The following is a 20,054-nucleotide window of genomic DNA, read 5'->3' on the forward strand; positions in this document are numbered from 1 at the left end:
AATAATTAAGTTTGTGCCATTATAACAGACAGACGAGGGGACCAGAGAGTGTTTTTGTGACAGAAAACAGACTTGCATTCATCTGTGGAGGACATCCAAATGCCCAATGCTGAGGACAACTGTGTAGGAGACAGGAAAACAAAAATAACACGTGCACACCACAACAGACAATGTCGGCTGATTCATCATGATTCAGATAGAACTGAGTAAATATCATAGTCCAGACTTCTCCTAAACTCTGAAAGGTAGTCGATTGTCAAAGTCACTTTGTAGGAAACAATTCGGTGAAGGTCATTGTTGAAGGAGAAAAGGAATATGAGACATGTGGAAAATGGTGCTCTGAAGGAGCGTTTAACCTGGGCAGCAGCAGTCGGTACAATCTCCACAACATGGCTTTCCTTTAGTGTAACACAGTCTTTTCTTGTGTGTGCCCATGAGTCACATCAAACACATTCAGTCAAATCTGGCCAGAAATGTTGGATTTGGCATTACAGCACTCCGATCCAGAGGACAAAACCAAAGAAAGTGGGGTTGCACATAGCATTATAGATGCTACAGTCAAAAAGATGAGGTTTGTAAGAGTTAAAGTGTAGTTATTAATACTACAGAAATAAACTGACATCTATTCCTCTGAAGCAGGAACAGAAAAATAATGTAATGTAACCAGTGGGCAGTGTCTGTGCAAAACAGGCACTGTCCAACAGTGCCAAACTTATCACGGAGGCAGTCAGCCATCTTAGTGCAGGGTGGCCCATATATCTCGCAGAAGACCAGCCACAAACACACCTCAAATGTCTTTCTGCTCCACCTGAACACCTCTGAGAGAAGGCATAACACCTTGTTTTGCGGTCCTTCTTTTTCAGTCTTCATCGCCTGCCATTAGAAACCCTAGTATGAAGTCGTTGGCTTTCTGGCGGTCATGTGACGTCTGTTTGCCAGCAAGGTTGGGAGGCGGCCGAACGAGGAGGCTTGCGAAGAGAGTAGCTGAGGAAGAGGTAAAAGAAGAGATGCTACATTAACGCACCCGTGTGTTCACAATGTGCTGGCACTTGGGAAAGTCAGACTCACCTAGGAGGTTGGCGTTCAGGTTGTTGTCAATCGAGTGTTTAAGTAATTCTCTCAAGAAGGCCATCAGGTAGCGGAACACATTGCGATGGGCTCGTGGGAGCTGAGATATTAGCTGTCGTTTAGAGTAAAACAAAGAAGTAATCTTAAACTTTATTTCTAAAAATACTACTTTGTTTTTGTTGATAAATAAACAGCAAATTGAACTAAATAGTTTAGACCCCATTGTTAATTCTGTTTAAGTTACATCAATATCTGAAAGACACATAGACAATGAAACACATGCAAATCATGAATTAAAATACACCGAATGCAGAATAATTCTGAACGTTTGTGAACAGGAACTGAAACAAGAACATGCATAGATTACCCACCCTATCCCAAACAGCATATTAAATGCACAGCCTTGAAACTCTACGCATGCATGTTTACCTGTTTGCACAGGCGGCTGTCATGAGAGCATTCCAGACAGCGCTGGTAGAGTTCATAACACAGCACAGGCTCGGGAAGAGCCTCCAAAAAGATCAATAGTGCTTCTGCAACTGAGTGATTAGAGCCAGCTAACCAACAGTCAAGGAGAACCACAGAGAACAGTGAGAATGCAAATAGCATAAGGAAGAGAAAATATGGCAGCAGAAAAAAAAGAAAAGAGAGGGAAAGAAAAGAAGGCACACAGCGTCTCTAGGGATGTCTCCAGCATCATTACAGTAGGACAGAAGAAACATTCTCAGTCTCTCAGCAGAACAGGGATGAATTGTGTGGGAGAGTCCAGCCAGTCAGAGCAGTTTTAAAGGGAGCCACTGGGTCACATTCACTGAACTGACAGACATTAGCATTTCTATGCTATGTAACTCTGAGTGCCCTTTAAAGAGATTTGTACCAAGCAGTAATTTATCTGCTGGGAAAAACTTGTCCTTTCCATATATAAACATATTTATATATATATATCTTTTGGTGGAAAAGGATACGGATGGAATCAGGAATGCTGGTGTCCAAGCAGTCAATAATATTTTGTAGCTCATCTTGCAGGCCAGGGTCTGGAAAAGGTCCTCCTGTGTATAATAATAAATAAATAAATAAATAAATAGTGTTAGTAATTTAGTAATGTTAGTAATTTAAGATGTGATGGTTAATCATTGGTGTATTCACGCTTTATTGTGTTTACCTGCTGACAGGCCTTGGTGTAGAGGTGATTAACAAGCAACCAGACCTCTTTGGGAATCTTCAGAGGTTTATCCTCTGTTCCTGCACTGTCCAACAAGAAATTCATCCGGGCTTTCTCCTGTGAAATAGAGAAATGATCACAGTCTATATATTGTAGCACTTTCCACTAATACAGCACTTTTTTTTTTTAGATCCTATACTTTTGTATACTTTTTGTTGAACTATTAATTTCTCAACTGTATTCAACAGTTAAAGTTCTTCAAATTGTCACAGCCAGAATTAAAATCATTTGAAGAACTTAAAATTTTAGAGGAAATACTAACAAATAATTTTTACTTATACTGTATACATAACCTATTAAAAGATGTTGAGGTTTTTAAATGCTTAATTTTGCATGTTATGCTCACGAAGCTGCATCTATTTGCTCAAAAAGTGTGAAATATTGCAATTAAAAATATATATATATATATATATATTTAAATAGAAAACAGTTAAGTACAAAGCTGAATTTTCAGCAGCCATCACTCTAGGCTTTAGAGTCACTTGATCCTATAACAATCATTCTAATATGCTGTTTTGCAGCTTAAAAACATTCAAATTATAGTTGAAAACCTTTATATAATGTAATATTTATAATTTTAATTTGTATCCTTTAGTGAAAATTGCTTTTAAAATACAGATGTTGAAGGTAGTTCCAAAAAACTTGGAGAATGACCACAAATTCATCCATGTAGTATTTGAAAGATGGGAAATATCACTCTTCTCTCTCTTATACGCACAATGAAACATGTTACAGCCCCAAGACCGTTAAACAATATAAGGGGACTCATGCAGTTAGTAGAAATGCAAATCATGCTGAGACACAGAGGCAAAAACTCTTACACTACAAAAACAGTAAACTTCAAATTACAAACACTGATTTGTGAGGCTGATTTCACCATGCTGTGAGCTGCTTTCTCTCTCTCTACTAATCTAATATTGTTGGCTGGTGAGCAGTGAACAGGGTGGGGAACAGAGGGGCAGAATTCAAGCAGAGAGATTCAAGCCTCAGTAACTTTCATTAGCCTGAACCAACAGAGTGACTGCACCAAGCTGACCTGTAAGAATGGGCAAGCACATAGAGACACTGTCACACTGGGACAAACATTTAAAGCAGGACAAAGTCACCCTCAATCACACATGTAGGCCATAATATTTGCAGCTGTCCTATTGTGTAACGTAATAGTCTTTTCTGCAGATGAAGAGGGACTTTACCTTTTCCATGCAGCTATCCTCTCCCTGAGAGTCATGCAGACCCAAAATGATTGGTCGGAAAGAAGTAGTCAGAGATGAAGAGTAAAAGAAGGGAGGAGATGAGACAATAGAGAAACATTGCGTAATCAATGAGAACACAAAGCAAGTATTGCATAATCACAGATAAGCAGCTTTCAGCTATCATAGGTGATCAGCAGAGAGATAGAAACATAAAATAACTAAAGATGATTGAGTACTCTCTAAATGGAACAGTTATGAACAGCATGGGTGGTTTGTATGATGACCTATTGCTACAGATAGAAAACCTGCATCATATAACATTTATTTCTGTACATGACTTCTTCATTCTAGCCTCAAGTTGCAATCAAGTCAAACCTGAAAGTCATCTATTATCTAAAATCTGTAGCCATAAGTACTAGCCACTGTCTGTCATGACCTTCCACTTGCAAAGAAAGAAAGGAAGACAGCTTTTGCAATGTCAGCCATTCTGTGGTTATAACCCATCTAATCAGCTGAAGCTGCGGCCTGTGCCTCACCAGATCAATGAGTTTGGTGATGGGGATCTCACGTATGGGCTTCTTCATACGGCACAGGGTCTCTAAAGATGTGCCGAAACAGCTGGGCAGGTAGTTTCCCGCCACAGTAATGAAGTAGTCTTTTCCCCGGTCCAGATGAAGCACCAGGATATCCTCGATTTTATCCTCACCAGAGTTTAGCAGTGTCACAGAGTCTTTACTGACATAAACCTCCAGGAAGATCTCTATGGTGTCATCTGCAAAAAAAAAAAAAAAAATAAAAATTTTTCTGTGCAATTCTGTGGTCCTTCTGGAATGAACAACAAGGATACAAAATCTTTATCAAAATGTAATCATTTTCTAAAATAAGTCCAGCCCTGACATTGGGTAAAACAAAAAAAAAGGAAATAAATGGAGAAATGATCAAATACTTTCACAACATGAGATACTCACTAGGTTCTAGTACTCCTTCGCTGGGCTCAGCACGTAGCCAGGGCTTACAATATTGAGAATCATTGAGTTTGGGAATGAAGGCGAGCACGTAGGTGCAAGTTTGGGGGACCTGTCCATCATTCAGTAATGAGAAAACTCTGACGCTGAAGCTGACGTGAAACTTCACATTCTCAAAAATGAACTATAGAATGAAGAACAGGTATTATATGATGAGGCAGTAAGAACATATAAGACAATTCAAAGGTTTTAGGCAAAGCTGAATAGTCAGAAATCATTCTATGCTGATCTCTCACTCAAACATTGCTTATAATGATCAATATTGTAGGCACATGTGATCAGCCCCACAATCCACCCACAGTGCAGATAAATGCTAAGATTGTGCAAACATTATCAATCCTCTTCCGATATAGTAGGATCTCAGAAAGACTAGAGGCAGACCAACACACCGCCCTGTCTGGGTCTATGTCATTACTCACCTCCCGTCGTGTTAGGGACAAAGAGGGCAGAAAGTCATTTTCCATCCTGTCCATGTCCCGCACAATCTCTTCAAACACCTTTTTGTAGCGCTGCTCAATCACCATCTTCACCTGCAGCACACATAAAATCAATCAATCTCTTATCTCCTTTTTGAAGCATGATAAAAGAAGTAAACCTCACCCCGACACTGAAGAGAGAGCTGACAGGTTTGTGATCACTGGTCTTAAGCTCCATGTGACTACGATAGTGAAGCTGCTTCACGCTGCTCCCCCTCCAGAGGATACGGTCGCACCAGGCAGGGACTCGACACTTCCCACTGTCAATGACAAAAACCAAATCATGATGTGTCAACCTAATTTTTTCATTGTAAGAGCTGCAAACAATTATATATAAAAGAAGAGGTCTTAATCTCCAAGAACTTTACCTTGAGTCCCATCGGTCTGATTTAGCATCATATTTGTAAGTAGGGATGAAATTAATCTCCCCTTCCATGAAGTCAGTGAAGGCACGTTTAGTCTTTCTCTGAATGTTCAGCTGGCAATGGGAAACAGAAGACGCTATTAATTGTGCTATTGAGTGTGCTTTTACTTTTGAGAAAAAAGAATAGCTAACATAATTAGGTTCTGAAATATAATAAGAATCTATCTTCACTGAAAGGTCTTACCTGATCATACTCCTGAAGCCTCCGTAACTCTTTATCCTCAATAAGTCTTTTTTTACCTCCCAGCATCAGGCAAACACAGCCTGTAGTTGAGATCTCCGAGCCAAATCACCACACTTTGAGAAGAAATCATAACCATTGAATCATTTAAATATTGACCCAATATCAGCTTTAAAAGAAATTCTGCTATCTAAAATCAGCTTAAAAAATGCCTACAACTAGATGTAAGTGAAACTCACTCATGTTTGACTATATTGAGAGGGGGGTATTCCAGCAGGTGAAAACTCATGCGAGCACATATGTCTTTGTAGTCCTGGTTCCGTCGCTCATAATCATCCACATGAGCTGCCAAATGAGAGTTTACGAAGCAGAAGCTTGTATTATGGAACACAAAACGCACAGCCACTCCTCCTTTATTCCCCTATAATAATGGAGTAATAAAAGTGGGTTAAATCATATCAGGTTATTGACACTGATCTGCTGAAAGAAGGGATGTATCATTTGTTTTGTGGTAATTTCTGTAATCAATACCATTCTAAGATTACACCATAAGCAAATATAATAAAAGATACACATTTTATGCCAAGCGATAGCACTTCTAGCCTTCCTGTTTTTATAAACCACTTCCTATTGTTATGAATTCAAACGTACCATTTTATTCATGAGGCCAGTTCCAACAGACTCAGAAGCAACCTCTCGAATGTGATGTTTGTGCTCCTTGTTGACATACACCACTAACATCATTCCGACTAGACGAATGATACGGATCTGAAGACAGGATGCAGAGCCTCATTAAAGGTTCACGCAAAATCTAAGCAAGCATCACATACTTTCTTCACAACAGGATGACACAAAAAAGATGAGACTGATCTTTTCATTTTAATCTCACCCGTATGTATCTGGCTTTAGGATGGAGGCTTCTCTACTGCATCAACCCATAACTGTTCTTTGGATGAGTCCATGTAGAAAAATGCCTCTGTACTCAGGTCCAACTCTTGGAATCTGCCAAAAAAACGAAACAATTCAATATGAACATAATCAATCAACTCTACAAATGGACAATTAACAATGTACAACAATTTATTAAGAGTGAAATATTTAAAATGTTACAAAACTGTGACTGTTTCCAAACAGGTTTCCCAAATATTGCACCATTTGCATGCTTCAAAAAGCTACATGTTCTGCCACTCACCCCAGTGCATATACATCTGGAGGGTCTGGGTCACTGCGCAGCCAGGGCTCAAGACTGCTGTCAGGAGACTGGCCATTCACATTCCACGTGCCAGTGAAGAACCTGTAAAATAGTAACTCCATAAAATACCAGGAATTAATCCAATCTAAATCAATTACACATTCTCAGGCATGTTATGTTATGTTTACCGAAAGTTCTTAATGTCCACGTATTCCTTTTCCTTCTTGCTGAGGCGATACTTGAGCAGGCCTTCCCTTGACCCTGCATGCGTGCTCATCATGGCCTGTCTCATGGTGTAGTTGGACGGGCTGTCAGACCAGGAACTGGAGCGGTCTACAGACTGAAATCTGTAATGACAAACAGCAACAAATTCAGCACAACTGAAAATCCACAGGAATCTGCATTTAAGACCAGGAGCACTCACTCATTTCTAACAGGTGTAGAGCTTTGTGCAGATGGTGGCCTTTCTTGCAGTAGTTGGGCCTGCAGTGTGGTTAGTCGATGCTGTGCCCTTCCGAGGGGAAGAGGGGCAGTGGTGGAGGAGGTGGCTCTCTTTGTGCAACTATACGGTTTTGCTGGTTTTCTTCTCTTCAAAGCCAAAATCAGTGGCAATTGAGAAAGCGGAGTCTAGAAACAGAGAGAAACGGACCAGCAGGATTATGAGTGACAATTGACTAACAACTACTGCCTTTGGTGTATATGTCTAATGTATTATGTGTGCCGTTTTTTCCATACCTGTTTTTGAGGGCTTTACTAAAGTGCTATTGTTGATGTTATTTGAGGTGGATTTGGAGGTTCCTCTTTGAGGTGGGACTGGAACACAATCTTTTACTGGAACAGGTACAACAGGCTCCATCTTTCTGGGCAGTGAACTCCTCTTCTCAGCTAAAGAAGGACCATTTAACAGTGATGTTTAATGTTTTTAGGAATGTTTTTAGTCGTCAGCATTGATTTTGAAGTATTACTGACAGTGTCTTGTAAAGGCAGAAAGAAATACACTATGATTTTTGTCCCAATTTGCTGTCTGGACAAAAAAACAAAACAAAACAAAACGTCAAACCCAGTCTGATGATTTTGGGCAGTCAGAGATTCATGGGCAAAAGTCAGAAGGCAAAGAATACACAATTCATATTCATATATTTGCAGTTCACCAAATGCCATAAAGCAAAAAGATTGTATACCGCTAACCTGACAAATCCTAAACAAAGCAATTTTTCTGTTGTGTTAGGAGCAAGTCTGGTAGTGTGTAATGCTCAGGTTTTTTTATGTAACCATTTACAAAGTCAGCAATCGTATGATGCCTACTGATTATATGAAGATAGAGTTTCAACATTTGTTTATTTTTAAAGTCGTGTAGTGTATTCCAACCTTACATAGACCTTGCATAGGCACCCTGTAAAATATCAATGGACGATGTCAAGAACTAAAGCCTCTAAGGAGAGATTTGGAAAGACTGATTTTCAATCAGTGAGGTAACAAATCATGTAAAGAGAAATCATGCAGCACGTGGCCTAACCTTTGACTGGATTGTGGTTGTAACAATGTAAACCAACCCTAAAGTGTTATGTGTCAAACTTTCTGTCTGACACTAAGGTCAAATTCTTCCAGGAAGCATTCATTACGACAAACCTATAAATCTGGGTGTTGGTTACCCTGGTAAATAAATGATTAGAGTAGTTAATAAATAAGAAATGTGGCTTGATGTTTGTGGCTGCATTCTGTGCAGGGGTATCACCTTGCTGTTTGGCCTCCTTCACATGCTGCAAGAAGGACTGAGTGTGAATGTCATCCTGCAGCTCAAGCAGAAGCTCTGGTGTTCGTTCGCCTTGAAGCCGAAACCGTACCGTCGCTGTTGAAGAACATTTTGTCATAGATTCACATCCAAGCATCACAGCTATGCAATTTATTTATTAGCAAAAGCAAGCTTTGGTCAGGTTCATCATTAATTATTTATTAAGACAATATTCATTACGAATCATATAAGCTTCTACCATTTCATATTATAATTTACAAAAATAAAATGAATTGGATAAGAGTAGCAATAAGCTGCTTAATCTGAATGCTGCTACAATAAGCTCCTTACAGCCTGATGTGTTTTAACTATAAATTATGTAACAATTTTTTTAAATACACTATAAACATAGACATATACATACACACACACACACATATATATATATATATATATATATATATATATATATATATATATATATATATATATATATATATATATATACACACTGTATAAAACAAAAGGCTAATTAAAACTTACAGTTAATCGAGAAGTCAATAAGAAGCGCTTCTTCAGCCTCTGAAATAGGAAATTAAAAAGTAAGTTAGAAACAGATTTTAAGAGGAAAGTACCAGGAAATATAAAACATAACCTGCCCTCAATGGTGACAAATGATTTTCAAATATTTGCTCAGGAGAGGAGATATCATCATTCAAAACAGTGCTTATATCTATGCCTCACAGATAGACAGCAAAGGTTTGTTCATGCAGAAAAATATTATAGTGAGAGCAAATGTATTCACACTGTTACAAAGTATTTTGGTAAACTATAAATAGTCGTTAGCTTACCTCGTACTATCTGAAAATTGTTATTGATGGGGATGGACAGCTGGGGCACTGGGCTTAATACAATTGCTTCAGGGTTTGCCAAAATATCCAACCTAGCAACAAGAGATTCATTCATGAAATGCTGTATAAGAATGGATAACCTTTCTCACAAGACTTCCTTTATCAATTCAGTTGATATATTTAGCATTTAATTTTTAAAAATGCTTACTTTTTATGTTTAGGATGCAACACTCTGTAATGTACTATCCTTCAAAATGTTTAGGTTTAGTAAGATTTTTATTATTATTATTTTTTTTTTAGAAATTAGGCCTAAAACCTAATTTTTACATTTCAAATAAATGCTGTTCTTTTGAATTTTATATCCACCAAAGAATTCAGGAAAAAACTATATCAAGGTTTTCACAAAAAATATTAAGTGGTTTTAACATGTTTTTAATGTAACTAATTAGAAATGAAGTCAGATTTGCCATCACAAGATCCAATTTTAAAATATACTACAAAAATTTGTTTCACAAGCCATTTTACTGTATTCGAGATCAAATAAATGCAGTCTTGGTCAGCACACTTCTTTCAAAAACTATGAAAAATCATACTGACCTCAAACTTTTGAACAGTATTGTATCTATGGTCCAGCATAACCTTATCTTATCAAAAATGTAGCTTCTGAATTTAGAGGTTGGAGGGAAGCTTATGGAAATGCAGCAGGCTAAACGCATATTGGAGGGCTAATTGCAGACTATATTTCACTCTCTGACAAGAACAACTGCCAACTCCAGGGCATCAGGTTCCTCTCAACGTGGTCATACCTCCATTTCGCTCCATGAGAAATTCAATTACAGTAGATTATTGGAAAAAAACTTCAGATTTCACTGCCTGAGTGTGCCATACAAACGTACGGAGGCAAGACTAGAACCCCTCTGTGCTGCCAATGAGCCCCTCTCATTCAGTCTCAGAAGACAATAATTGCTGTAATGGAAGCTGTTGCCAGGAAACGCGGCACTCATGAACAAGGAAAATCTGGCCCAGACTTACTAAGCAATCTCACATTAGATCAATACAAATAATAGCCCAGTGTAGCGTTGATGGTTATATTCTGCTCATGCCAAAAATATTTCCTCCTTCTCTGAGGTTAACTTGTGGGACCCGCCGCCGCATTAACGCTTCATTGACATCACAGCTCAAATGTTGCGTAGTTCAAGCACTTCCCATGCACCCCAAAGGTCTGTCAGGCTGAATGAAAAATATACATTTTATTAGCTGGTTACGCTTTCAATGATCTACACAAAGATGCTCATGCTGTTCATGTTAAAGAGAAATTCTGTCTATTCTGTCTAAGCACCACTGCAAGAATTGTGTTTATCTATAAAACACAAACCTGCGAGAAACCCAAAACATGAGAGATTTCTGTCCCCGCATGTCATGATCAATGTTTATATGTGAATAAATGGCTAAATTATTTTCATTTTTAGGTAAATTATACTTTTAAAAACATACTTTGTAGACTAGTCCTGGAGAAACACAACATTTCATGTTTTTGTTTGAGCTGATGTGGACAACTACCTGCAGAAGTAATCTGCATGACAGATTTCAATGCATACTTTTACATCTATTAATATTATTGTTAACTTTGTTCTTATTGTTATTGTACATGGATTCAACAGATAATGTGTGTGACCTCTTTTTCCCCAGTCAGTTCTTGAGCTTTGAGTAAAGCTGAGTGTGTACAGTTTTAATGCAGTTAAAGAGTTTGTGTGCTCATGTGAGGCTTATTAGGCTCCAGGACACCGAGGTGGAATGCAGGATAATGGGCAGCACGCTGGCATCCAACACACACAACAAAAGCCACACTGCCTCATTGCACAATCTTTCACAGAGTCTTCTCACATCTATAGCAACCAGCGGTTAGGGCAATATATGATTCATATTTCTGTCGCATTCGGATTCATGGGGTTCTCAGAAGCAGTAAAGTACAAATATGATTTTTGCATTCTCATGTGCTTCAACGGCAATATTAAAAATAAAAAAATGGCAGTGTTTCCATGACTTTGCAAAAGAGGAAAAAAAAAAAAAAAAAAGAAAGAGCTTGATTATTGCAGAAAGATGACAAATTTACAGCCATATCCTCTGCTAGTGCACTAGAAACGCCCTCGCAGTTGTGTGAGTGTTTCTAACACAGATATAACAAAATATACTGTTGTAAATGTATTCTAGATATTCAAGACTTTTGAGAATTGTTTAGGTTTTAGGGCTGCTAATCAAGAATCTCAAACAAAGGGCAAAGTTGGCACACCACAGCTGCAAAAATCTAAAAATATTTATTCATATTCTCACCGAGCCTAAGATAAGCTTTTACACTCAAAACGTCACCTGTGGTGAGAACATGCGGTAAAAACCATCGGATGTAAAAACAAATAGCAGCAGGCTGTTAAAAGCCAGCTGCATTCTCAAGATAGAGATGCTCATTAGATAGTTAGCAATTAGATGGACTGGTGTTGGTAGGTTTGGTTGCTAATCATGTCAAAAAGTCCAAAAACGACAACACAATCAGTGTAATAACAGGCAGGCAGTAGTAATGAACCACCTGACAGAATGAGCCTAACAGAGACTGAACAGCTGCTCTGATGCTCATGTTTCCCAAGCTTTAAAATTAACTTATGCAACTAATCACGTTTTCCACATTGTTTAGTATAACAGCAAAGACGTGAAAAATGTGAAATAGAAAACTGAGATCAAACAGGGTCTACTTACTTAAACTGCCCAGAACGCTCTAACAAGGAGAGGAGTCTTGGCTCTTTTTGTCCATTTCTCAGTTCATGTCCTCTAACAGTCTGAAAAAAAATCACTGTCAAGGATTCAATTGGATAGCCGGAGGCAGAGGAAAAGGGAAAAGGGTGGAAAGTGTGACGCCTCTTGGCTCTCCTTCTCCCTTCCTCACACAACCAAAAAACTTGTTGGACTTTGTGTAAATTCATTAACTTAGGTAAGTCATAAAACAATCCCTGTCATACTTCAAGATACGTAAAAAAAGCATTTAAAACTCTATTAACATAATAAACTTGCATCTATAATGTCATACCTTACGAACACATCATATCAAATGACATGACTATGTCACGCAATGATGTTCAAGTTATAGAAGTAAGAAATAAGAGTCTATGTTTAGATAAACGAAACGCTCACCACAAGACACTTGCGTAACTTCTGTCTGACAGAAGAGAGACAACAGCAAACCAAAATGACAACGTTTGTATGCGGTATAACCTCTTTAATACAAAGAGAAGACGAAAATACATGTTATGTTTTTACCATTACAGCTAGGCTAAGAGCTAAATGACTTTAAAAGAGATAGCTACTGTTCCATACAAAATGAAAGTGAACAACCGAGCTGTCAAATAAAGGATACGGCCAAACACTGGCTATCGGACATCCCGAATGAAGACTCCATCACGAATGTTGTTTAATGTGTTGAATTAAAGCCGTCAGGCGGCTAGCTAACAGGCTAAACTCAGCTCGACTGTTTTCTCATGTCAGGCTCCACCCCTCACCGCGTGTGTTCTGAGCCGCTAGCCTTTCTTCCGGGATTATTGAGAGACGATTGAGCGATCAGTCGGGAAGATTTTAGCCCGTAAAACGGGTTTTGCACAAACACGGGTGAGGGGAAAAAAACAAGGTACACTCGCTCCTCCAAAATGAAGTGACGCACAAGTGACGCAAGAGTGCGAGCTCGTGAGCCGGCGCGGAGTCACTGAGCTCCGGAGAAAACGACACCCATCGAATACATGCATGTATATCGAATCGATAGGTTAAACGCGGATCACGGCTGATGACAAGTGTGTCGTCGCGTTAACGCGTCAATGACATATCAGATTATATTAGGATTTACGTTGGTGAAATATGTTGCAAGGCATAACCGGTCAGGTATGGGTTCCGAGGTCATCATCACCGCGCTGTCCCGGACGCAACAACATCGCTGGGTGTTTTACACGTCATAAATGCTCAACTTTTTCGCACTACTGTGTGTAAACAGAGTATGCGTTAAGACACTCTTCAAATATTGACTTCGTGGAGTTTCCGTTAAACGCCCTGATGTTAATGAGACGGAAAGTTGTTGCTAAATCTCAAATGTCAATAGATGTTGTCCTTTTGGATGCATCGTTGCAAGTGTATTATTATTGTAGTTGCCTACCGCCCAGAACAGATTACGTTTTTAGATAATACAAATTAAAGCCAAATTACACCAGGATGGCTGTGTTTGATAGAAGCACACTATTATTTTATTTGTAATGTGCACTCCGCCGAATTCAGATCACAGACTTCCATCCCGAATCATTAAAAAAACAATTATATATGAAAATGTAAACATAAATACAGTCTACTCAGAAAACAATCAGGTGGCTTGATAGCAATGTCACAATTCACATCACACATTTAAGAAAATTTAATCTTGAACTTCACTCATGTTAAATCATATTATTAGAGCTTCTTTTAATAGGAAAGACAGTCAGATAAGCAGAAAATATCCAGATTAAGCAGACGAGGTTTTGATTTTGTGCATGGCGTAAGGGCTGGAGTTGATATGAGGCCAGATGTCTCCATTGGGTATCTCAGGTTTGTCCTCATCCTTCCTCTCCTCCATCACCACGGTCATTATAGACTCTGGGTTGAACACGTCTGGCGTGCGGTAAGGGCGTGCAAGGTGGCGAAACGAAAACCGCAAGGAGGCGTCGTCGTCATCAAAGTCATCTATTAGTCCTCCTTGTGTCCTGTGGGAGGACTTGAGCTCATCTCCTAGCTCAGAGGCAAGGTCTTTCAGATCTCTGATCAGGGTGGATTTGAGACCGAACAAACACAGCAAGAAGAATAGACCAGCACAGATACCGGAAACAAAGTATAAAGCCACTGTCTCCGGAAGACCTTGGAGAAATGGAAAAGAGAGGCCGAGATGAAGAAAATAAAATTTGATAAACAATATAATCAAAAACGGAACCAACAAGAGGATAAATCGAGTAGTAAGATACTTCCACCCTGCCTGGACCACACAACCAGTCATAAGGGGCAATTTTTCTAAATTATAGATCATCGGAAAGCTGAATAAATGTTTGATTTGACAATATTTGACGGAGATACTATTTGAAAATCTGTCCTATAAAGTTGTCCAAATTAAGTTATTAGCAATAATACTAATCAGAAATTAAATTTCGCTTTATTTACGGTAGGGAATGTACTCGATATCCTATAATGATTTTTGACCTATACTATGCATTTCTGCTATTGCTACAAATATACCCGTGCTACTTACGTCTGGTTTTGAGGTTCAGGGTCACATGTGAGAAGGCCATTGCTGACTGCTGATGTTAGCAAACTATGAGCTATCTTTCATACTCTCATTTGTTTTCTAAGGATTTGGCACTTGTATATAGTTTATCTGCATGTATGGTACTGATACGTGTATGCTGCATATAACGATATTCATGTGTACATTTTAAAATGCAACAAAAGTTGATTATATCTAAAAAAAAAAAAAAAAAAAGATGAATAATAGTAAGTAAAAATTGCATCTAATCATTTGAACAGTCTGGGATCAGACCACACATCTGACATACCCTGGATTTGGGAAAAGATTTCCAGAGAGTTGGTGAAAATGTTTTGTGGTCTGGACACACCGGGACCAGTATACCACCCTCCTGTGAAGGGGGAAGATGGGATGGATCCAGCAGTCAGCAAGACCATCAACAACCGATGACTGGCAGTTCTGTTATATAGCTGTTATATATAAGTCTTGTGCAGTTGTGGTCAAAATCTTACATGCAGCTAAAGAAAATCGGCAAAATATTAACACACAAGAAAATAATGCATTTTTAATTCAGTAAAAATAATTCTGTGTTGCTTCTGCGAGGTGACTTTAAACCTTTGACCACAACTGTATTTTTTTATATGCAAACAAAGTATGAGCAGTAGTTATTAGGTTAAATACATCTTTTTAACACAAGCTAGCTTATAAAAATTAAATTAGCAATGAAGAGAATTTGCAATATAAAAGCATTTTTCTTACCGTGTGTATAATCAGATAGCAAGAAAGGATCTATGTTTCCACGTCCAACATCTTCCAGTAGATACCGTGGTACTAAATGCACAACAGCGTAAATATTTTTACGATTGTTTAACATTAATGAATAAGCTAGTAGATTGTAGTTTATCTAAAACTCACCGCAGGTGAAGGAGACTCGCAAGTGCTTTTTAGTCCCAGGGAAACAAGGGTCTCCAAATCCCTGAGCATCAGCCAGTACAGAGCAGTTTGTCCTGCCATGACATTTCCTTGACACCCTCCTCAAGGCTGACGGAGACAAGCACTCTAATAGGAAACAAGCATATTCTCATTAACTGAATGATCTCTGTTGTAATTTGTACAATGGAAAAAAAGGATCTGAACACATAATTTGGTGCCTCTGCTGTTGTAGCAGAACTTTCCCACTAGATGGGAGGAGTGTGTTATTTCAGTGTCAGACCTATGTCGGGTTTCGTTTTGGCCTCTTGAGGGCACTCAAGGCTGTCATGCTCCAGATGGCCAAACGTGGCTGAATAGATGGCCAAAACCGTGTCATTTTTACAGGCCAACTTCAGTCGCTCATTCTCACACACCGTTCTCGAACGATGATGCTCTGTGGTGAAGAAAAACTCATTAGCTGTATATTTCGGATTGTTTTGAAAAATGTGATTATTCCGTTCCTATTGATCGGACTATTTCTGTTCACTTTCAATTTGACGTGTTTACAAGCCTTTTTAATCAAAAGGGAAATCAATATGATTACTTGGGTGCATGTAACGGTCGTTGTCCAGTTTGGTTACAAAATATTGCTCGAGCACAAATATAGTCGTCTCACCAGGCTTGCACTTGTAGGAGACAATGATGTATTTGCTGGTTTCAGGGCAGGGATCTTGACCAAACACAGGACTCACCACAGGAATCTGACACTCCCCTCGATCCTGGCACTCAGACATCACTTTCTAGACATAGAAAAACAAACACATTCTGATTGATTTTCATTAATTATCTCTGGAATTAAAGAATGAGTAAATCCACAACAAAGACACCTGAATGGCTGTGGTTGATGTACAGTCTGTGTTTTCCTCTGTTACGTTTGGGTTTGCGTGTGGGCAGAGATATGGACTCGGAACACGACGTCCATAAAATGCTGAGAGAACAGCCACAGATGTTCTGGTGGGGCATTTGATGGACAGCGTCTCTCCGTCGCACGCATGGGCAGTGTGGTTCTTCAGGATCCTGTGGAGGTAATCTACGAGGAAAATTTATGAAGACGTCGGCTGAAGGTCAGAGGCCTGTCACTGCTCAGCGTACAAACAAGGCATTTTAAATGCATTTAGAAAACAACATTGTAGACCACAACTAATGTACACTGATTCTGCAAGGCTGGTGAATAGTGCAAATCCAGCAGAATGACAATGGCCAAACCAATCCCCCACTTATCTAATGTTGCAAGGTGTGGCTAACATTAAAATTCTGTGATGCAGAAAGCTCTTCTTAGGTTTCAACCACAACTTGTGTTTCAATCTTACAAATACAGTAATACAATAATAGAGATTTACAACTGTGTTGAAACCCAGAAGTGGGAAAAAAAAAATGTAAAAATAAAATGAAAACATGAAGAAAAAAAAAAAAAAAAAAAAAAAAAAAAGAAGTGCATTACATGGACAGAAATGAGATGAACATGAATAACTATTAAATATTTGTGGTTTTGTATTGTCTTCCTCTTGCACATATTTTTGTTGGTTTAATTACTAATTATTTCTGTTATTTCTGGCAATTGCTCTGCTCTCAACTGTGACAGTAGTGATTGTTTTCTTATGACCCCTCTGACATAAACATAAAAAGAACATTATTTAAATCATTACTAAAAATGATTATAAAATATTAAAATCAAATAGAAAATGATCAAATCAAAACATTATTTGTTTTAGTGGGCTTATGCTGTTATTAATAATAATAATAATTATTTAAAAAAAGCACACAACTTTAAATATTTTAATAATGTCATTTGCAAGGTTAAAATGGTAAACAAAATAAAATTGTAAAAAATATTGGCACGCCTTTGCATTTAATTTTATCATTAATGCATTATGCATTATTTTATAAATACTTTGTTTTGGGGATTAGTCTAAAAATATCTATAATCACGAAATACTTTTTAAAAATACATTTTACTTCTTTAAACCTTGAATTAAGCTCGACCAGATTTCTGTTATGAAGAATTCTTTCTTTCAAATTCTCCACTAACACTATCAGAAAACGGCATTGAAAGAGAGAGGCAGAGGTCAAAAACACCATGTAGTCAGAGGAAATTACCCTGACAGGATTTAAAAGAGGTCTTCCTGTTCGCTGTACTACGAACTTGGGATTTAAATCTGGGAAAACATAAATGAGGGATACTGCAGTACATTTCCTTCCCTAGAAGCATTTGTCTTTTTCTTGTCCTCCACTTATCCATGCAGCTCAGGTTTTTAGACTGTTATGTTCTAAACATGCATGGCTCCGTTCCTTCACTGGACCTTATCCACAAGCATTCAGTGAGAAGGAACTGGATCAATGGCAATTGTAATGTTTAGCCTGTACCCCTCTCTCTCTCTTGGGTTAGGCCATTCTGCATCTGTGGAGCCTACTGTTATGCAGTGCCAGGCACAGACACGCTCAAATAGACACAATGAGCTATTCTTGGCTGATTATTACTCGAAGGCAGTATACAGGAGGACAACTGAATTACGAAGCCAACATTTGTCAGCGACACAGACTTTTAATAACACAAAAACATCGCAGCTGGCTTCATATTTGATGAAACTAATGTCTTTTGAAGCCCAAAGTATAGTGTATTTGGGACTTCTTCGGCTTAAATTTTACACTAAATGTTCGTCTTTGGTTCAGAATGGGTTAATGTGGATAACTGCCTTCTTTTCCGATATGGACTGTCCTCAAACAATGGAGGAGGATGGGACAGTTCTGTGACCCTCGCACCCATCTCTCTTAAGCTACAGTTTGCTGACAAAGATTGCGTGAAAGACAAAATACAGAATGTTCTCTTTCCTTTCAGAGGTTCGCTCCAAGACAACATGCTGAATTTCCTCTCTCACAGCCACAAAATCAGAGAAAAACACTCACCAGAGAAATCTGGAGCTGACGAGGTTTGCCGTGTGTTGACAGCTAGGGCAATGGAGAGGAAACACCAGGACCAACAAGAGCTCCATGGAGACATAGTGCACAACGCACATTACGAAGCGCTGTGATTTTTAACTAGGACAAGTTGTTTGGCTGTTTACTGCCCTCTGACTTCTGACCAGGAGAAAGGGGTCAATGGTGGCATTGTGCTGAGAGCAGAACAAGAGCTCATTCAGCAGCATTCACACCGACACACATTTATGTCATTGCACTAATTAGACAGTTTTCATGTTTATTTTCCATTTATTTATCAAAAGGGCTTTCAGAGGTAATGTGTTCACATGTTTTTAATAAGCAACCACCTTGATAATAATACATTTCGTTCCGGTCAAAGTACAGCACAGATTGGTGTTCAGTACTGATCGTATAAATCCTAATTCCAGTCTTATTTAAAACAAAAATTGTTAAAAGTTACCTAAGTTAAATTAACATAAAATTAACATTAAAATTTGTGTTCATATATATCTTTTATTTACATTGATCTCTTAAAATGTATTTGATAATGCACATTTATAGTAAACATAATATAAAATGTTACTTATATTTCATAAATTTAATATAAAGGTTGATCTATATTTCTTGTTTTAAGCATAATAACATTATATACTTAAAACAACAAACACACACACAGGTGCCTTTAAATTGTAATATTTTACAATATTACTCTCTTTTTTATCATTAATGCATTATGCATTATTTTATAAATACTTTGCTTTGGGGATTAGTCTAAAAATATCTATAATTACAAAATACTTTTTAAAAATACATTTTACTTCTTTAAATCTTGAATTAAGCTCGACCAGATAGCATTCGTTTAGTCAAAACACATTATAATCAGTAATACCGCCTTAATGGAAATAAGAAATTTTCCAAAAGATTTAGCTTTTAGTTTTGTTTAATATTAGCATTTTTATGACATTTAAAATCAAATCTCTCCAGAAAAAAACTCAAAACAAGAAATGATCTTTCCTGAGTGTGAGTATTTAGTATTATTTTTCCTTTGCTTGTGCTGATGTATGGGGACATCAGTGGGCTCGTGATCAACATTTGGGGTCCTGTTTCAGGAGATAAAACAAGGATTTTTCCAACTGTGTGTTCCCAGCTGCTGGATGTCCTGTAGATAGCCTATCATCTGAGGATAAGTGCTTCCTCTTAGCCTGGAGAAGAGAGGTCAGTGGTTAGTGAGTGCATCACATTTATGTATTCCAAAAACACCAGAAAAAGCAACTCTGTCTCCCATAGCAACTAAGTACTTATAGCTGGAGTCTTGCGCTAGTCGGCTATAAAGACGTTATCTGAACATATGCTGCCTATTCAGCAGAAGACAGTAAATGCAGGACTTTCTATATGCCGTGTCTTATAGCTTTCTCAGCAATCAGTTAATACAAACACCCTCCCAGAGTCAAAGAAATTCCACCCCCACATATGAGACTGGTCTAGTGCCTGATAGGAATGTTTGTGAAT

The 20,054-nt window shown here is 38.2% G+C and overlaps 1 protein-coding gene and 1 pseudogene across 2 annotated transcripts; both read right to left on the bottom strand.

The window, feature by feature from the left end:
• On the bottom strand, positions 1 to 13,416 carry LOC122333653 (annotated as a pseudogene).
• A 199-nt stretch (positions 13,417 to 13,615) lies between these two features.
• Positions 13,616 to 18,710, bottom strand: LOC122333652 (protein eva-1 homolog C-like). Of its 2 annotated transcripts, XM_043231357.1 has the most exons (8): positions 18,534 to 18,710; positions 16,457 to 16,659; positions 16,246 to 16,369; positions 15,871 to 16,023; positions 15,573 to 15,716; positions 15,417 to 15,488; positions 14,968 to 15,048; positions 13,616 to 14,278 (listed from the first exon to the last, which is right to left on the bottom strand). In XM_043231357.1, exons 1-8 carry the CDS (start codon positions 18,625 to 18,627, stop codon positions 13,890 to 13,892), a joined length of 1,260 nt encoding a protein of 419 aa, XP_043087292.1. In that variant the 5' UTR covers positions 18,628 to 18,710; the 3' UTR covers positions 13,616 to 13,889. The 2 variants fall into 2 exon arrangements, with proteins under 2 accessions (XP_043087292.1, XP_043087293.1); XM_043231358.1 differs by lacking the exon at positions 14,968 to 15,048 and having other exon boundaries at positions 18,534 to 18,707.
• Between the last annotated feature and the right edge of the window lie 1,344 nt (positions 18,711 to 20,054).

Source organism: Puntigrus tetrazona, unplaced genomic scaffold (assembly GCF_018831695.1).
Source record: "Puntigrus tetrazona isolate hp1 unplaced genomic scaffold, ASM1883169v1 S000000305, whole genome shotgun sequence".
NCBI lineage: Eukaryota > Metazoa > Chordata > Actinopteri > Cypriniformes > Cyprinidae > Puntigrus > Puntigrus tetrazona.

Bases quoted from the DNA above. Each gene is read 5' to 3' on its own strand.
- LOC122333652 (XM_043231357.1), bottom strand. From the start codon at position 18,627: ATGTCTCCATGGAGCTCTTGTTGGTCCTGGTGTTTCCTCTCCATTGCC. The intron at 16,024-16,245 runs GTGAGACGACTA...TCTTCACCACAG, and splicing joins CTCCTACAAGTGCAAGCCTG to AGCATCATCGTTCGAGAACG. The intron at 15,489-15,572 runs GTGAGTTTTAGA...TTGTGCATTTAG, and splicing joins GCGAGTCTCCTTCACCTGCG to TACCACGGTATCTACTGGAA.